We start from the raw sequence: 19,513 nt of genomic DNA, 5'->3' as shown, positions 1-19,513 counted from the left end.
TATGATGTACAGCCCGAGCTGTATGTGTGCCAGCCCTTCTGTCCAAACTTAGAGCGACAATCTAAAATAATTTCAGCTTCAGCTGGCCAAGGGGATGGTGGAAGCTGCCCCTTTTGCTAAATGGTTGTCCTTGTCCATGTAGCACTTAAGCCGCATTCCATTATCAGAGCCCAGAATTGTCTACACGTGTTGCAGGCTCAAGCCGCTCGCAGGAATAGGGGACTGGTTCCCAAAGGAACTGGTTTTAATTATATTTTGGTTTGATTCCGGAATGTGTGATTAAGAGTGCCACGAGTTCTTCAAATAAAGCAAAAGTCATCCACTGCATTTTGGATTGGTGTGAAATTCGAAAATCTGAACGGATACTCAACACATCGTAACATGCTCATGACTTTGTTAGGTACCACATGGCGTATGCTTAATGATTGCCCGCAATACTGTGCCACACGGGAAAAAGGGAAGTCGCAATTGCTATTATTACGCAGTTGCAGGAGTCCTGGATGCAATACGTTCCATACACTGGAAAAAACATGCATTGAAAGGCTGTTTTTGCTAATAAAATCGAATCTAATTGATTTACTTGTGGGAAATTTGTTAGGAACCTATGAAATATATACAAATAATAATTAGTTGGAGTCATTTCAGCAACAATCATGTTTTTTGGACACACACAATAAGTGTCATACCTCCTGTTCCAGTTATTACAAAAGTGTCAAAGTAAGATTTTTAACTCATATTTAAGATGTGTACATCGTGAGCCAGAACCAGAACTTAATAGTGTGCTTGGCCAGTGCCTTTTGCTCTGTGCATACGCCACAATGGCTGCTGTGGAGAAATCTGCAAAGAAATGACAGGACTGTGCAGCAGGAGCTGTCAGCTCCTTTTTGGCTCGTATGTGCAGTTATTAATTTTACTGCAACGACTACGTTGGGTATGCCATTGGGCATCTGAGAGAAGGTGGGACTTTAGACGCAGTTACAGTTTCATATACCCGGCAGGTCCTTGCATTCGGTAGTTCTTGCTGCTGTTTGCCGCCATGGTCGCAATTATTTTTAATTATTTCTGCTGGCAACCACAAGCTCGTTGCAGGTGCAGCTGCAGCTGCAGATGGAGCTGGAGCTGGATCAGCTCTGATGTATGCTGCAAAAGTTGTCAGGCAGTTAATAAGCTGACTCTTTTGTGGTAGCTGGTAGTAGCTCAGTAGCTGTTGCAGCCGAGAGGCAATTTGCAGTTGGCTTAACATGCCTCGATGGCTGTTGGTTTCATGTTCTTCTGGCTGCGGCTGCAGTTGATTCTGGCCTGAAAGTTAATTTGTGTGTGCGAAAGTTTGCTAAGCAAATGTTGACAGTCTCTTTATTTCTCATTCGTGCCTTCCCTTATTTCTGTAGTTTATTTTTCCTTTTGCTAGCAAGGCACAGACGTCACAGTTATGTGTGGATCATTTAATAACCTTCTGAAATAAAAATCCAATATGGGACCGCAGACTAATCCCACTTTGGCTTTTAGCTGCCACAAAAGTCGCTTAATGCGCGGGCAGGGAATCGCGCTGAGTCTGCTGACAGCTTTTGCAGCGGCAAAAGTTTTGCATACTTTTCGGCGCATTATATATTAATGATACATTTGCCAACTGTCTGGGTCCGCGGGGGGCTGCCATAACTGGAGGAATGACAAAAAATTGCGACCATCGCTGCTGACTTGTCTCTTTTGGCCGGCTCATTTCGCAGTCCTGCATCAGTCAGTCAGTGGCACATTTTATAATCCACAATGATTGATATCACAGTGTGTTTGTGCTTCTGCGGGGCTGAAGGATATGGGAGGCTCGCATTATGTGCACTCACTTGACGGAAGCAGCGAGACAAACGAGAAAACAAAGAGCCAGCGCCTAAAAGCCAGAAGCACGAAAAATATCGCCACAGTTAAAATGTCACAGTAAATTCATATTCATTCATTATGTTAAAATCCCCCACGGGACAAGCACAAAAGGTCCACGGAAAGTGCACAAAAACACAGGCGCAGGACGAGTAGGACCCGCACACCAACACACATCCACACACACCCATGTGCATAACATAGATTGTATATGACAAAAGTGTTGAGCCAGAGTCGGAAGAGCGCTGCGAGTGTCGCATTCATTTTCATTAACCCGTTTTTAGGCCTGGCCCGGGCCACTCCCCTTGCGGGCTCATCCCTTCTCCATTCTCCCCCGCCCGCCTCCACCAGCTGATGAATCACTTGCCTAAATCTCCGGCATTCCTGGCAGCAGCATTTTGTTGCTGCTTTTGTCATGTAGATGCATACTTATACACTCATTGAAAGCAAAATCCCCACCTAAATTTGGCACAATTTAAATGTGTGCTACTAAGAACGGTAGTCCTTTCATATTATTTATCATTTGTGGCCACAAAACACAGATCAATTCCTTAATAAGGCGACTAAAGTTTGATACAACATTTGTTTAATCTAGGCGTGTTCTTGGCGCAGCAATTAAAAACTGCTGTTGGGCAGCACAAAAACAATGTTTTTTTACTGATTGGTAGGGGGAAGTAGGGAAAATCCTGTTCCTTGTGTGCATTAGGTGGAGGGAAACACGTCGGCAGGCGAGTTTTCCCGTTTAGCATGCCTGAGAGTGTGACAAGTGTGCCATGTTGCAGATAATTGCTGGCTGTGTGTGCGTGTGACACGATTTCGTTAATTCCATATTCGAGTAGTGAAGGAATCGATGGGTTGGGCATCGATTTATTGATCCCTCTTAAAGCAACATTCAATTGCTATGCCTAAGGCTGGAAGCCGAATAATTGAAATGCAGTGAAGCAGCGAAACGTCGAGTTGTGTGAGTGTTTGCTTAGCTTAATCATCTGGCGGGCATCTCTCTGTGTGTGCTCCGCATTTGTGTGTACTTTTGACTTGGGCACACACCTAATTGCTAAGCAGATACTCAGATACACACAGACTTAGGCACGGGCGGAGAAAGTCGCAGCTGCCATTAACCAATCAAGCGCAAATTTGCCAAGGCACTCGGGCATTGAGATCCTCATTGAGCTGTGTGCGGATGTCAGGTGGTTGCCGTTGCCGTTGCCGTTAATTAAATCGCTCAGATAGAAAATTAAAGCAACAGATGGTGGGCTTTATGCCGGCGAACAGATCGAAATTGTATGCGACAGTGCAGCTAATTAACATTTTATACTGCAAATAAGAAACAAATGAATCTCTGTTGATTTGCGGCTCTCATTGAAGTCGAGTATACGCGGCGTATACGTGATGTGGCCACAGTCGCCCCCAACTGTCAGCGTAAATATTTAATATGCTAATAAACAACCATATGGCATTTCATTAAATACATTATCATAAAAAAAATTCCACACGCACTCTCATAATTTCATTATCACTCCGTAAGAGTTTTTGCTCGAGAAATTCTGTTTAAAAGCAGAAACAGAAAAACAGAAAAAGCTGGGCGAAGAAAGCTGTGCAAACAGAACCGTCAGAATAAAAGATGGAGGTGGCATAATAAAAGGAGGAGAACCCCCTCTTAGCCACATCACAAGCGTGTTGGAATTTAATTCCACTTAATGTTGTTGAGCGAGTCAGATTTAGGAGTTCGCAAAGGGGCTGCATTGAATGTGGTGAAATATTATTCATTTTTTGGGTTAGCCTTTGCATTGAATTAGCATAGATTGTTCATTCCGGCACAGGAAGTGACCCAACTGTAGTGGATTCAAAGGAATCCGCCACTCACACGCGCCGATGGAAGAGTATCCCATCTTTTGTTCCCCCCGCAAGTATGCAAATAATAAGCTGGATAAGGGGAGTGGGAAAAGCGGCGGCAGTGGAAAGGAGAAAAGCCTCTCAGTGGCAGCTTTAAACAGCATTTTCAAATAATTTTCCAGGAATGAGGCGCCCAGCAACCAGCGACAAAGAAAGATCCGTTTTACACATCCTACACTTGTAATCATATTTTTTTTTATATTTTTTTTTTATTATAACTCGCCCTTCCGCGCTCAAAAAGGATTTATTCTCGTGCTTAACTTGGCTTAGCTGACGGTTTTAAATGTAATTAGTATGCATGTTTGCATTTCGTTAGCGCCACCGACCGACGACTGTGAACTTTTCATTATAAATCACGCTCGCATAGCCACGAGCAAAGGATACTCCAGTGTATCCTTGTATCTTGGTATCCTTGCAGGCATAATGATTGCCAACAAAAAAATGTATTTAAATAAATTTTAATTAAAGCCGCTACGCAATCTAGAATAAATAAAAGTAAAGCGAAATAAGGCGAAAGTGAAAGTAAGACTTTGGATCTCAGACCGAGGCGAATTTTCTGGTTTGCTAAGAGGCGAGAGGCGTGCGATCTTGGGCAGGAGCAGGGGGCGTGGCAGTGGCAATGGTTGCTCTGTTGTTCTACTTACTTTGACTGATGAAGATTTATGCGGCAAAGTCGAGGTTATTGCTGTGGTTGCCAAGGTGCACAAACCCCAGACGAGTCAAGACGAGACATACAGGATGTGGCAATTTGTTTCGAGTGCCTCTCCCTGTCTCATTGGCAACCAGGTGGGCTGGGCAGGGCAGGTGCAGCTGGCTGGTTTGGGAGCAGCTGTCAGCCACTTACTGCCAACAAACCGCGACAGTGACAAATTCAAAATAATTTCATTTTCTCTTTATTTGCACTCGATTATTCATGGGCCCGACCGAAAGTGGCGTTTAATTAAATTTGACAGCATCTACAAATTTCCATTTGCCAGTTATGAGTTCACAGCCAGCTTGCCTATGCTCACATCCTTGAGTCCTTCCAGTTTATCGTTTTACAAGCTTTATTCCTCGATCGAGTGCACTTACGAATTGTGGCCAGTTATTTTGGGCACATATTATTTAATATTGTTTAAGTGGCGTTAATTGTAATAATCAAGTTAATGCTGCTTTTTATTCTCATTCCCCATACAGCAGTTAAGTGGTCATGGTTCTGCATGGTATGTGGCTGAAATAATCAAACGCATAGTCTGAAAAAATAATTATAAATTGAATAAAAATATGCATTTTTTCTTACATTTTTTTGAATGGTTCAGCTCATGTTCAAACATGCGAATACCTGGCATTATTTGCCTACTTGTGCAGCTACTGTTAAGAAATAAATACAACATTAATATTTGTTTGATATAAAACGTCTCTTACCTAAATATAATTTATATATACCCATTGGGAAATGGTTGGATGTTAAGTAGTACACTGCTTAACCCGTTGTTGTGTAACATAAGCGAAAAGCGCACTCGATACCGGAAAAGTGTTGGCCAAGCAATTTGCCATTTGGCATCGGTTGTTTCCACCCTTTTTTTTGCTTCTTTTGGCGTTTTTCTCTTTTCTCGATTTTTGCTTGCCCGCTGCAAATTGCAATTTGTTTGTTTTGCCTGTTTTGGTATAACCGGCAGTTCTCTAGGGTTTCGCCCTAATGAATCCAGATTATTAATGTGCTCTCGTATTTCTTCACTTGATTATACATGTAATTTGCGCCCAGCTTTCGCTTCGTCCATTTGGGTCCTTTTGGTGGCTCTCCTTTGCTGTTTACTTATGTTTTCCTTTGGTTTACATTTCATGATTTCCCATTGTCAGTATCCGCATCCTGTCGCTCCTCCGACCCCATGCCCGCTTCGTCCTGTCGTGTCCTGTTTGCCAGAATGTAAACAAAAACTCGGCATCAGAAACAAAGTGGACACCGACAGCAGCTTATAAATTAGTGACTGACTCAATTAATGAATGGGCCAAATGAATGGAACTTCTGCTCCACTGGGGCGGTCCAAAATCCTGAAATGGCAACAAAAAAAAAAAAAAAATAATATATAGTGAAATAGAAACGGCTCAGGCGGAAAGTAAGACTCACTTAAAGACGTTCCAGTTTTACAAATTAAAACGCTTCCGAGAACCATTTAATTGACTTTGGGGGCCAGTATTTCTACGCAGTCCCAATGAAATTTCATGAAAATTTTAAATCGCTTCTCGCTTAGCCTTCCGGCAGAAGTCTGTTGCAAGTCCTTGCACAGAAAAAAAATACTTAATCATTTAAATTGCATCAAGAGCCAGCCAGCCGGGCAATCCAAATGTATTTAGCCACAGAAAGTATGCCACAGCGAATTCCGTCCGTTGGCCATAAAAAACACAGTGCAATTCAAATAGCCGCAAGGATGAAGGAACCAAAGCCAAGGAAGCCAAGGAACCGGAGTCAGAGAGATAAGTAAATCATGCAACCAGAGGCAACTAAAGAGAGAAAACAAGGATAAAGGCAAAAATGTATATAAATAAGTTTTCTATTAATCATAGAAATAGCCGGCAACAATGTGCCTGCTAATGGCGAAAATTTTATGGCTGCCCTCCTAAAAGTATGCAACATTTGCGGGCGAAGGGTAGCTAAAAAGGACTCCAAAAGGTGTTTTAAGTGCAACGCGCTGCTGGCTAAAAGTGTTATTACATTTTCTGCTCAAAAAGCCAAGTAATTAGTTTGGATATTCAACCCTGGGGCAGTGACTCGAGTTTCCTGGACGCACTTGCACGTTATCCTTTCGAAAGAGTGGACTCCGTAGTATCCTTTTAGTGCTTCGACCAGGCTAATGAATAAGAATGTGTCTGGCCCTGTGAAGGCGATAAACGTTTGCTGTGATTATTTGATTGGAAAGACATAAAAACCCGGGACCAGGATGCGAGGATACGTCTGCATGTGAACACATCCATTACACACACACTCGCATCCCTCGACAGGCATTTAATGGTCACTTTTATGGATACGCACTGCATCGCACACTGCCTGTCATTGATCGCCCTTTTCGTCAGTCATTAAAATGTTTATGCTCCTGTCCGTCGTGGCCTAATTGAAGAACTCTCGAGTTGGCCTTCAGTTCGGTTCGCTGGCCTTAATTAGGTTGTAAAACTTTAATTACGACTCGGCGCAATCAGCGCAAATCATTTGGAATTTATACCTATGGCCCAGCTCCCAAATCTAATTTGAATGGCCATGGACTGAGTGACAATCATCAGTCCCTGTCCGCGGATTAATGAAATATTCAATTCCATGGTCAGTTTCTACGGGGCTCTGAGTGATGAGCAGTGCTTAAAGTTGCCAAATGTGTTACTATTAAAGCCCGGTGCTCCATCAGGGCGTAAAATCGATTTCGTGATATATTAGACACACACATCAACGTTCTAGACACTGGATCATGTGGAGTTTCGATAGTCGTAGTCAGACGGAAAAAGCCGTGGGCATAAATTGGATGTGTGCCCAATGCTCGGCGAAACTCATCAAAATGCAAAACAAAATACGCAAAAGTAATTCCCATCTACATGTAGTTATTTATTTTCTCATATTGCCACAAGATGTTCCATCCTAGCATCATTTACTTTAATTGAGCTGAAGGCAGAGGAGGCGGCAACTCGAATAAGTTTGATGGACCAAGTTTACTGGTCCCACATCCCATATCGCGGGTATTAGCTAATTTTTGTGGGACTTTGATTGCTTTGGAAACTGCGATTTAAATGATGTCCCGGAATTTTCAAATTTTCCAGCGCGCATGGCTTTCATGTGGCTGCTGGCAATCGAGTGCTTGACAACGGGAGCAGAAGTGTAGTGACAGTATTCACCGTGGCACTGTCCACCGCAGAACGTTTTTGGATTACATATAATTAAGTAAACTATTCAAATATGACGCATACGCCATGTGGTTATGCATCAATTAGCGGCGCCGACTGCAGTCAAGCATACATAAATCAGACATCGCGCATACGCCACGTTGTCACGACTGATTTAAGTTCCCTGTCATGACGCTTAACCACCGAACAATAAAAGCGGGTGAGTTGGCATCACGAAATCGCGAATCGAAACTTTCCTACTTTCAGTTGGCCCACTTTGCATTGCAGTTTCGGCCAAGGACGGTGTTCGCGTAAATTGACTGGGCTTGACTTTAATCCCTCGTTTGCGCTCAATTACTTTGGCCAAGTTAAATTGGTTTTGTGTCAGACAGCCAACTAAGTAAGGCTCAGAGCGGCTTTGTTTCTGCGGCTTCTTTAAATTTGGATTTTAGCAGTTTGGATCGCAAAAATTAGCTATTTAGCATGCAAGGCACTCATTTAATCAATTATTAAATGTGTTGATATTCATAATTTGTGGAAGCCTGCAAACTTAAATTGATTATCTCAAAACTAGTGCACTTTGCCCGAGTTTGATGAACATTAAAATGAGCAACGCACCTGATTAAGCTCACAATTTATAAATTATTGGACTAATTGATGGAGTGTGCTCAGTCATAATAAGTTTGTGCCGTATTTTGGCGCAAACTGTAAACAAAAATGGTTAAATGTGTTCAGTAGAAAAGCAAAGTTGCTCCGACGAGTATGATTACAAGTTTCTAGTTCAGTGAAACCATAAAGATACAACCACGACAATAGCTGTAAGTACAAAATCAGGTTTGGGTCTTACGCTTCCTTGGGTTAAATGAGGCTTTTCTCCTTAACTAACAAATCTGGTAAAGAACTTCAATTAGTGGCCATAACAAATGAGTTGCACTCGCCCATGGTTGTTGCTCCTGCCGTAGTAGTTTTCGTGGTTTTGGGGTTATACAATACATAAGTTTTCTGCAGATGAAGGACGAACGCGGGCGGCACAGGGTGCTAATTTCCAACTCCCGGGGCATATTAGTTGCTGCCCCATCGCCGTTGTTGCCAGGGAAATGATGTGGAAAATTATGCGGAGCATGCCTCATGCAAATTATGATTGTGTTGATTATGACGCATTAAAGCTAAACGAAGCAGGGACTTTGTTTTGCAGCCCGGCAGCAGGAATTAGCATACAGATTTTCATTGGCGACACGTAGCCCTATTTGAAGACTTAAAGTTTTCCATTCCATTCCGCTTTCCTTTGTCCTGTGCTTTGGTGTTGATGTCGCAGGCCAGGCATAAAATTACAAAGGCCTCCTGGAATGGCACACTTTCAGGCGCTTTTATGGTTGCTAACAAGCTCATGGAGCTCATAGAGCAGACCATTCCATTCCCATTCCCATTCCCGGCCAGACGGACCATGGACCGAGCAACACCAAAGTGAAGACATTAGCAGTGAGCCGGGCAAAGTAACCCAAAAATGAAGTAGATCCCGGTACAAAGGAATCTACGAGCGAACTCTGAACCGAAACTAGAAAAAAGGAAACAGCTGTGCAAAAAAGCAAAAAAATACACTAAAAAACTGTTCGAATCTAATTTCTAAGTATAGGACGCAAAAATATGTTCATTTGGGTTAAATACTACAAAATGTTATGATATGCTTTTAAAGTTTGTTTAAATTTGTTTGTACTTATCGAATTTCGTAATATTTTTCTCTGTGCAGAAAGCTAAAACACACCACTCACTCCATTCCCAGGATGGAGAAAAAATGCCGTCATTTGCATGCATTGTCAGGCGCAGGTTTTTGGGGCTGGTGGGATCGGAGGAAAAAAAAGGTCAACTTGGGTCCCCAAATTGGCACAATAGTTGCGTAGGTGTTGAATTTGTGACCGGACTATGAATAAGCTTCTTGGCCGACAGTTTTTCCTGTTTTTTTCCTGTTTTTTCCTGACTCTCCTCCAGCAAACATATTTATTTCCACACTTTCATTCGTTCGAGGCGCAATGCGTTCATTGTGTAGTATATAGTGTATAGGGTGTGACCCAGGGACGAGGCGAAAACAACAATGACACTCAATGCAAATTGAATAGAAGACATGAGCAAGGACGAAGCACCAAGGACTAAGCATCAGACCAGACCCTTCGGACGTGGCGGGATGAACGGAGGCCAACTTGTTGACTTTTAAGCCCAACAGAGTCGACCATTAACTTGAGAGTTTTGTAAGTAGATATATTTACGTGGCATTTCGCCTCTCTTGGCCTTAAAGTGCCGCCTCATTGTGGCGGAATATTTAGGAGGAGATTTCCACCGAATGACGAAGCAGTCAGTTCCGACCATTGAAAAACACACACGAATATGTAAAGTAGCTGTGGCGATAGACGAAGTACAAATCAATTTGCATTTACATTCGTCTGATTCCCATGGAAGGCCTAGCAACGCGATTATTTTCCGAGAATCATTGCCAGAATATTTCTATAGAAATGAAAGAGTAACATCTGCGTGAGCTAACAATTAATAATTTCCAACGAATTACAAGCAGTAAAATCAGGCTAAAGTAACACCCTGTACAGGTATATTTTAAATTTAGCGTGAAAATTCAGCCTTTAATTTCCGAGCTTAAAATATCTTCAAATATGCCTACTAATTACAATATATTTTTGTATATATTTTTAAACTTTACCTAGCAATTAAGTTACATTGCTTGGCGTCAAGCAATAAACTCCAAAATTATGGCTGTCATTTACAAGCACTTTTCCCGCTTCGCGACAATTTTTCTGTAATCCCGCTTTCCTTAGAAATTTATTTCGCTTTCACTCTGGCCAAGCGGCGGTAAAAATTTCAATAAACGCTTGTGCCATTCATTACAATTTATTCGCGGGATTTTGTTATTATTTTTGCAGGCAAAGGAATTTCAGAAGCACCGACGTACATTTCTTTTGCATTTGAGCAGAAAGATCCGCCTGTTCAGTCAGCTGACAGATATTCAGCGTGTGCAAATTCAAGCCGCACACTAAACGAATCAGGGACGTGGCCGCAGGAATCCTTCGGGGAATCCTTCGTGGAACCCTTCAAGCTGTCTTAAGTCGGGCTGAGTCTATTGTTTCGCAAAGAGGATGTCACCGACAGAGCCATGCGAACTGCAAGCGCAGTAAATCCATTTTCAGTCGTATGTAAGACGAGAAAAGAGTGCGGAAAAACCAAAAGAAGTACAGAAAATCAAGTTGGGATGGGTGGATGGGTGGATGGGTACCCAAGGAAAACCTACCGATTTCCCCCATCGTTGCCAGTTGCAGCTGAATATTTTACGCACTGATTAAAGCAAACGAAAGTTTGGCATTGCCATTTGCATTCCCCCCATTCGCGACTCGCAGGGGACTTTTCCCTTCGCGTGCATATTAAATGAGATTTTCGCCGCTTTTCTTTCGCTGATGCAGCATCTCGTTGTAAGTTGTTTACTTTGTCGGCGAAAACTTTTCCAGTGTTAATGTGCCTAACAGTTCGGGGCGACAAAGGGTTCATAAACATCGCGTGCTAATGAGCAGCACTCGTGGCATCCCAAAGATGCACGAGAAAGTCTAGACGAGGATATATATTGGGCATAGACTAATATTGAGCCGCAGTCCCACGGACCAAATAAAAACGCCATAAAAATCACTCATACGCTGTGCTGTAGCCCAATATTATGTGGGCACAAACGACGCACACAACCTACGTCAGATGTCCTGGCAGTGGGCAAGGAAGGAACACAGCGAGAAATTCGTGAAAAAATTCCAACAGCTAATGTTTCCTACTATAAAGCTGGTACTTAAATTGAAATTAAATTTAGAGTAAAACTGCAATTTATTTCCATGATATTTTCCATGCACTCTTAAACAATGCCTAAATTTAATTTGGTATTTTACCATTGATTCGATTTCAACGTAAATGCATTGTTTAAACCTAGCCCAAACGTTTGCCAAACATATTTATACAATATTGTGTACCATCAGTGCAACAACTCATTGTGACCAATTTAAAGCACAAATTAGAGGAATAACCAATCACTACTACAGTGCTCGTGTGCACGACTGACTGGTCTTATCGACCAGGCGAAAGCGGCTAATAAAATGTGTTAAATTATGACAGGACACTGCCGCAGCGAGTGAGATAGAGAAAAGCGCGGCTCACAGAGATACAGCACTCGCATAGGAATTGACCAAATGGCAGGGGCCAGAGGGCCAAAGATCCTTGCTGGCGGCATTTTGTTAAATTAAATCAGAGCGGCTGGCAAAAACGCCCGCCCTATATAGTATGTGGTGTTGGCCCCCCTCCGCAATGAGGCAAATAATCATGAAAAAGTCAGCCATGGCAAGGACAACAAGGACAACAAGGACAACAACAATGGCAGCGAGCAGAGATAACCATAAAAGCGTCGCCCAAAAGTCTGCAGTACTTTTTGTGTGCGACTAAATGTGTGTGTTTTGTTTTCTGTGTCCTGCCGCCTGCCCTAACTTTTGGCCTCCAACTAACACACACTCACACACAGAGAGTCCTGTAATAGTGGCCCGCATTGTATTGTTTCCTCGTTGGCAGTTTCACTTGGGGAAAACTCGGCAAAGTTCAATGCCTCCATACAATGCGATTCGGTATTGGCCCTCCTCCACCAGAAACTAGAAACCACCTTCCGACCACCAACCATTGCTATACTTGAGTGGGCCACTAGTTGTGAATGTCATTTTTGCATTTCTGCTTTGAAGTTAACCGGACAATTTTCAAGGCAAACTCGTACTTATTTTGGCCAACTTAAAGGCAATAGAAAAATACGGAGAGGGATCGCTGTGCCATGGAAATGGAAAGTCTGCCAAGATAGAAATCAATGCCAGGACTTGTTTATTGTTCAGTCAGAACACTTTGTTCGGCTGACTTGGTTTTGCAATGGAACTTGGATTTGGCCTGGCAAAACTGGGGAAGCAGAAACTATGTCATTGCCGGGTTAAGTTAAAGTTGCTTCATCTTCTACCATTGGCACTGTGTGGTTTCATATTGGCTCCACTTGGAGCTGATTGCTTTGAGCTCGATTTGCGGGTTCAATCAGAACGCAATTAGCTCCATTAGACTAAACCTGTCTCTGTGTGTTGGCTTATCGGCGGGCAACTAATCAACACGATATCCAAGAGGGTCGTTCTATAGGTTTTGGACTTACGACTTTGTGTTTTTCTCGAATTTCCAGTCAGAAAGACATTTCAAGGAGCACATACTAAATGCGGGACATGCAAGCAATGAAATGACATTTTTGTGTATTCTCTGACATTTATTTCCCAGTTAGATATGACCAGTTTATATGTCCTGCAAAACATTATTGTGCATGGTCCATACATGTAGACAAGAATTGATTGAATTTATATGGCAGCTTCTTCTGTCGAATTTATTTGTATTGAATTCGGGAAAATATTTAGTTTTTAATGTATGGAGCATAAATAGCAGTGCTTAAAGTAAAAGTTATCATGGCCCGTTTCATAGCATTATGCTACATAGTTTGCACATCAGTTCTCTGTATGATTGCCTAAGATTCCTGTGTATCAACTCTCGTTACTCATACGCCACGTTGTTCAATTATGGCCGCCATCCGCCATCTCTCCGCTCCCCGACTCCAGCTCTTTCTGCCCTTCTCATTGGCATTCGGAAGCATAATTTATGGGTTGGCAAAGCGTCTAGGCCATAAATTAATTGTCGCGCCTAAGTGCGCACAATGTCGTCTGAGCACTCGGATCGACAGAATGGAGGCAAACTAAATAGAAAATTGCCAGCAGTGGAGGACGGACATGGCCAGTAGGAGAACGAGAATGAGAACCAGGAGGTTTCGTTGCAGGGACAAGGTGAAATATGGTTGCGTTTGCCAGCTATATGGCAAACTGCAATATGCCAATGATAATTGCTTGAACATTACGCATACGCCGTGTGGTCAGGCTTTATGGTTTTATCTTCGCCATTAAGTGTAATCAATTTTTCGAAAGGCGTTGGCCAGCGAGGCAACAACAACAGCTCGCATTCCTTGTCGGTTAACCAATATAGGATTTCATTCGCAGACAATAAAGCAGCTGAAATTGTTTTTACAATTGCTTTCCCTTGCGATTGCACTTGCCAATGCGAAACGGAAAACGGAGTCAAATCGATTCCGATCATAAAGTGTGTGCCCTGGAGTGTGGCATGTAAACAGACCAAACCCAACCAGAAGATTCTCAGCTCCGATTAATGTCTGTATTTAAGTGAAGCACACTTTGAGGCGAATCTTGCTGAGCTCAGCTGCGGAGCTCCGACGTGGGAACTTGCCAACGCCAGCAGTTGTGGCCCTAGAAAATGATTATGTGTGCTGGTGGCGTTGTCAACACGCTCAAGGGTGCAGCATGTGGTCTCCAGAAGGAGCTATCTGCTCACCTCTGGAGCCTTAAACCAATTTCAGATAATTTCTGACTTTTATTTTTCATTTGCTCAACGATATCGCCCCTTGACGAAGCATTTACGACGACACATCCGTCACTTGTCGCCGCATTCAGCGGGCGTTATCTGATTTCGTTTCCGATTTTTTCCGCAATCTTCTTTTCTTTTTGTTGCAAATTTTTCGGGTTTTTCTGCGTGACATGTGATGCGCATGCAAATGCGAAAACGGGCGGTTTTTAAATGAGGCACGCAGTCGCTTTTTTGGTGGCTTGGTGGGTGGCTCGGCGGTTCATCATTGCAACATTTTCATGGGATTTTGCGCTCATTGAAATGCGACAATGTCGACAGCGCTGTCTAACGAAATTCTTTCCGTTTTCCACGAGCTGCCAAGAGTCACAGTTTTCCACACACACTTTGGCCCAAAATGTCGCCGCGCTCACTTATCGTGCCTCATTGTGAGTCATGACCGCCTGCCTGCTTTTATAGTTTGGCCCGATTTGTATGCGTATTTGTATTTAAGCATTCATATGACCACATTAGCCGGCCGGCAGGAGGGGGGGAAACCGAAAGCGAAAGAAATATAATCATAAATTCCAAATGCGGCACTTATAATGCCAACTGAGTGATGAAATGGCTGGGCGGAGCTAAGGAAAGTGGGCTAAAGCAGACATTGCTGGCCATAAAAATGGCGACATGCGCGAAAAAACGTTGTCGGCCAAGACTAACAAGCTTCAAGTTTATATAAAAAAGAAAGGTCCCACAAAAACCGCTCTGCTGAAATAATATGCCCAAATGAACTCGTTGCCTTTGACTTTTGGTTACTTTGTGCATATTCAAATATAGTTTCCCCCTCTCGCTCTGATTTTATAGCCAATATTTTTCTGTCGAATTTCATTTGGATTTAATTTGTGCTGGCAAATAGAGTGGCAAAGTGTCAGGAGCAATTTGCTGCACAAATATTTTGCCATATCCACTCGCTCGAAGCAAAGCGGAAACACTTTGCCAGCATAATCGATAGTTGAGCATATTTAAAGGAGCTCAGCCTGCATCCTCGCCGCTCCACACATTTGTGAGCCAACTGGTGGATGAGGAGGAGCCCCGTCAAGTGTATCGACTGCCACTCAATGCTTCAGTGCGATGTCAGTGCAACTTAACCTTAAGTGCTCGGGATCATGGACAATCCAAGGCTGCCTCGCTACTCCACGAGGAGTCCTGACTTTCGTCTCCTGTCCGCTTCAGCACACACGATGATGTCGGGCTCCAGTTGGGATTAACTAGGCCAAAGATATTGTCTTTGTCTAGTCAATAAGTTGCTGTCGTTTCAATACAAACATTTGGAATTTCTTAATTACACTAAGCAGCGTTTTTCAGCTGATAATGTAGATTTAGGTAAATTGAAAATGATTTCAGCTTATATGCTGTAATAGCTAATTTTCTTTGGATGCCTTCTAGCAATCTCACGCTAAATTAGGCCGGGTTACATTTAATAGTTGGGCCATCGATTTTCGCTAATTTTGATTTATCCTCAAGTAAAATAGCCCCCATAAATATGCATATGTCGTGCTACGACCCCACACAACCGCAAATATTTTCCACCACATTTGCTAATTTTCGGGTTGAAAAGTCGGCAAATATTTTTGGTCCTTTAACCGCAGCTCAGGGATTTTCGGGATGACAGTTTCGAGAGAGCCGAGTGCCCAACCCATGCATCATGTTAATTTGCTGGCGCCGAGCGTTTTTGATTAAGCGCACGCTTTAAGGCTAAAACCAAAATCTGACAGCCGCCAGCTGCCGTTTGGTTCCGCTGTTATCGATGGCCAAAGTGGGCCAAAACGACGGGACAAACAAACAGGCTAACAACAAATTGGAGGCATCGACAAGTTGGACCCGGCATTTCCTGGCGGCCGCATCGTTAATTTTCACAGCGTGAGCAAATTTTCCATGCATAAACTTAAAATTAGCACAGGGTTCCCTATCGCACGCAAAAATGAGTGGTGGAAATGCTGTGTGGTTGGGGCCCAAAAATTGTGTGAAAATCTTCTCGCAGCTGCCCATAAATTGCATGCTCGCTGATAAACAATAAATTAAGTTCTGTTTCAGACCGGCCTTTCTTCTTTCCCCAGCGCATTTTCCGCTTTCCGAATTTCCCACGCTTTTCCACGCCATTTATGCGCCACGCACGCATACGTGCAACATTTCTAAGCTAATTTTCGCCAGCTTTTGATACCCTGTTACCTATCTGTGTGGATTGCGGGAGGGGTGCCGTGCTTTAGGGTATTACTGGGTAATTAGCCTGTGTAACCAATTTGAATGTATATCTATTTCGTTTACTAATCAACTAATGTTTTGCAATTCTTTTTTTAACATTTCATTATTAATATTTTTGGGTCTGATAGGATGTAATTTTTCGAAAGAAATATATCAGAACTATAATTGGTAACCCTGCGTTTGTGGAAAACGAGGAAGGCCGACGTAATCCTAATAAAAAGCTGCTGCTTTTAATCTTCTTATGTTGATTAACTTTTCCTGCATCAAATTATCTTCTTGTTTTTTAAGAGCAACTCCGCTTCGATTAACGAACGAAACTTTTCGCCAACGTTCCTCTTACATTATTATCTATCCTGAAATGTTTTGCATATTGCCCGAAGATGGAAAGCCGCACGTACGCAAATGTTGCGGGTGCGCATTAAATTTAACTTTGTGTTCGAAATTTTTCAAAAAGTAAATCGTAAAATTTGTCATGTCCCGGCAGCCACCAAAACCATCCAGGCCACCCAAGCCACTCGAACCACCCAAACCACCCAAACCACGCAAACCACCCAACCACCCAAACCACCCAACCACCGAACCACCGTCAATGCGGTGGAGTCGATTCATGTTTTCACGTTGCTACGCATGTGAAAAGTTTGCGTAGGTCTTTTAGCTGCCTTTGGTGAAAGAGTGTGCGTGCCCCGGCGAAAGTTTTCACTTGATTTTCTTCTTTTCCTTTTTTTTTTGGCGCGTGCGGAAACGGAAATGTGCAACAGCAGTTTTCCTCCGACTTTGGGCGATGGATGGAGGCATTTGATTCCTGGCTGCCAGTTAGAGTTCAGCTTGGAGTTCGATAAACTGGCGCCAGCAGGAGTTCGCCTCGTATCGCCTCATTCAATTATTCGTATTCCAGTTGGCTGCATGCGATCTGCGCCGATTTGTACAGGGCTTTGATGTGCAAAAAGTTTGTGCCAGCTTTTCTTCCTTTGATTCCTTTAAGACCCATCTGCCTCCGCGTTGCGTATTGATGAACTTAGTTCCACCGTTCCCGGTCTCCCCAACGACGTTATCTAACTTGGCTCTTACTGCTAGCTGGACACAACTTTTGCCCAGCTTTGACATATTTAGTGGGCCAACTTCTCCCTGACCATAAACTTGTCAAAGCGTGCTGATGACCGGAAAACATTTTTACCATCATAATTAGCATCTTTGCGCTTGGCGGAGAACAAATGGGCACATAATTGCTCACATACTTTGTCCGAGCGATATTTTGTGACAAGAAAAGGAGTCTTCTGCGTACAGAGATTATCAAAATAAACGAATTGGCATTAATTTTCTGTTTCAATTACCCCTATAAACTAAGTAAAGGTAGAAATATGCATAAATTGATTAAATTAGGAAGCCGATCGAGGCTTGGCTTCAGTTGGAACTCCCAAAGGACTTGACATACTTCATTTTCCATCCAATACAGTCTCAAACACTCACGCACCAGCAAACAAATGCCGAAAGAAATAAAAAAGGGAATGTACAAGTATAATTGTTTGTTGGGGATTTTTGGTGCCACACACATATGTAGGTTGTATCCCTCACAGGCAGCGTTCGTTTATTTGTTTTTCTGCTTCGTTTTGAGCACAATTTTTATGCGAATTTTATTACTTTTCAGTTTCAGTTAGGGCTTTGGCAGCCACCAAAAGTTGCGGCTATGCTGGCAGCTCGGGGCATTTGAATGCCGCGCTAAAACCAACAATACGTCGCTGCGTATGTGCAAATGAAAATGAAAATAAATTTCCATTTGGCACAAGTTTTTACGCCGCCGCGTTGTTCGCACCATTCCACTGACCTCCATCCCGTTTCTCCTCTTTTTTCCTCCCTTTTCTAGGCTACAGCGCCGCGTTGGCCCCCACGCCGCCCACCACGTCGACAACTACCATCTCGCCCTCCAATCTGCTGCCCTACTTCGACTTTGATGTGCCGCGCAACTTGACCGTAACCGTTGGCCAGACCGGCTTCCTCCACTGCCGCGTGGAGCGGCTCGGCGATAAGGACGTAAGTAGAAAGTGGCAAGTTTGCTGGAATCGGGGATTCCGATGCCTATTTTAAATGCTCTTTCGGGCAATTGTTTAATTTTTGCTAAACTAACAAGCCCAGCCAAACAAGTCAACCCATTAATGATACCAAGCAATTACACTGGCCATTACAATTTAAAAATATTTCACAATTAATTGCAGCACATAGGAGCTATAAAAATAAGTTCTGTCTTAAACAAATATTTCCGGCATTACATCATTGCATTGGGTAATTGAAAAGTTAGCAGCGTGCGTATTTTTCGATAATCCTTAGGCATTTTAAATGTTTATTGCGCTAATTGCAGCAAGCAGCTAAGTAAATTAAGCTGCATATTTAGCATGCCTAAATATACAGTTTGTAATTAAACAAAAACCGTGGCGAATACAAAAAAATATTTATCAAAAACCCAACAACTCGAATTAATTAGCTTTTAGTGCACGTGCATTTGTGGGCCAATGGCATACATATCTGATAAAAAAGGCGAAAAGCAGGGTGCCAAAGTCAATGGCTTAACATATGGAAATTGTGCGAAATAAATGAAAATTCCGTTTGGGATTTGCAGGCACTCAATCATTCTGCTCCGTGATTGCCAAACCATTGGGGTCCGGTTCCCTTCGTTCCGTTTCGTTTCGGTTCATTTTTTTCAGCCTAGTCCATAGCCAAATAAATGATTGAAGGTCGCAGTGGGTTGTTAACCCGTTGCCAAATATGGCCCATACGCAAACGAGCCGGAGGTTGGAGTGCCTGGCCTAATATGTCAACTTCAATGGCACATTACGTGGGCGGCCAGCTCGCATCTCTTAGCCAGGATTAGCCCTTTTTTGGCCAGTCGCAGGGCCCTACTACATACAGTGACCCCGAGTGGTGACAGATAGTCCAATCACTCAAAATTTAGGCACTACGCCGGGTCCTCGAACCAGTGTGCATTAGCCAGCAGGACTCGGCCTGTTATTAAATGGTATGCCTGGGCAAGGGGAGGATACGGGGGGCTTAGACCAAATTACCGGGTGATTTCGAGGCTGCACTCGAGACTGGGAGAAAAATGGCCAAACAAGACAGGCGACAACCGAGCTACGTCCTGTGGGAGTTGTCTTCCTTAACGAGTGCTGCATTTCCCCTGCTGCCCCCTGGAAAATACACGCCCACACGC

At 43.2% G+C, this 19,513-nt stretch overlaps 1 protein-coding gene across 1 annotated transcript in view; it reads left to right on the top strand.

Moving 5' to 3' along the window:
- LOC6547737 (zwei Ig domain protein zig-8) overlaps nt 1-19,513 on the top strand; it is a 45,019-nt gene that overhangs the window by 8,050 nt on the left and 17,456 nt on the right. Inside the window, exon 2 of the mRNA XM_001974915.3 lies at nt 18,176-18,342. Coding sequence (XP_001974951.1) covers nt 18,176-18,342 — 167 coding nt within the window. The remainder of the gene's footprint in view (nt 1-18,175; nt 18,343-19,513) is intronic.

Source organism: Drosophila erecta, unplaced genomic scaffold, assembly GCF_003286155.1.
Source record: "Drosophila erecta strain 14021-0224.00,06,07 unplaced genomic scaffold, DereRS2 tig00000092-arrow-pilon, whole genome shotgun sequence".
NCBI classification, from domain to species: Eukaryota; Metazoa; Arthropoda; class Insecta; order Diptera; family Drosophilidae; genus Drosophila; species Drosophila erecta.
The sequence above is the reverse complement of the archived record's forward strand: the minus strand, read 5'-3'. Positions and strand labels throughout refer to the sequence as shown.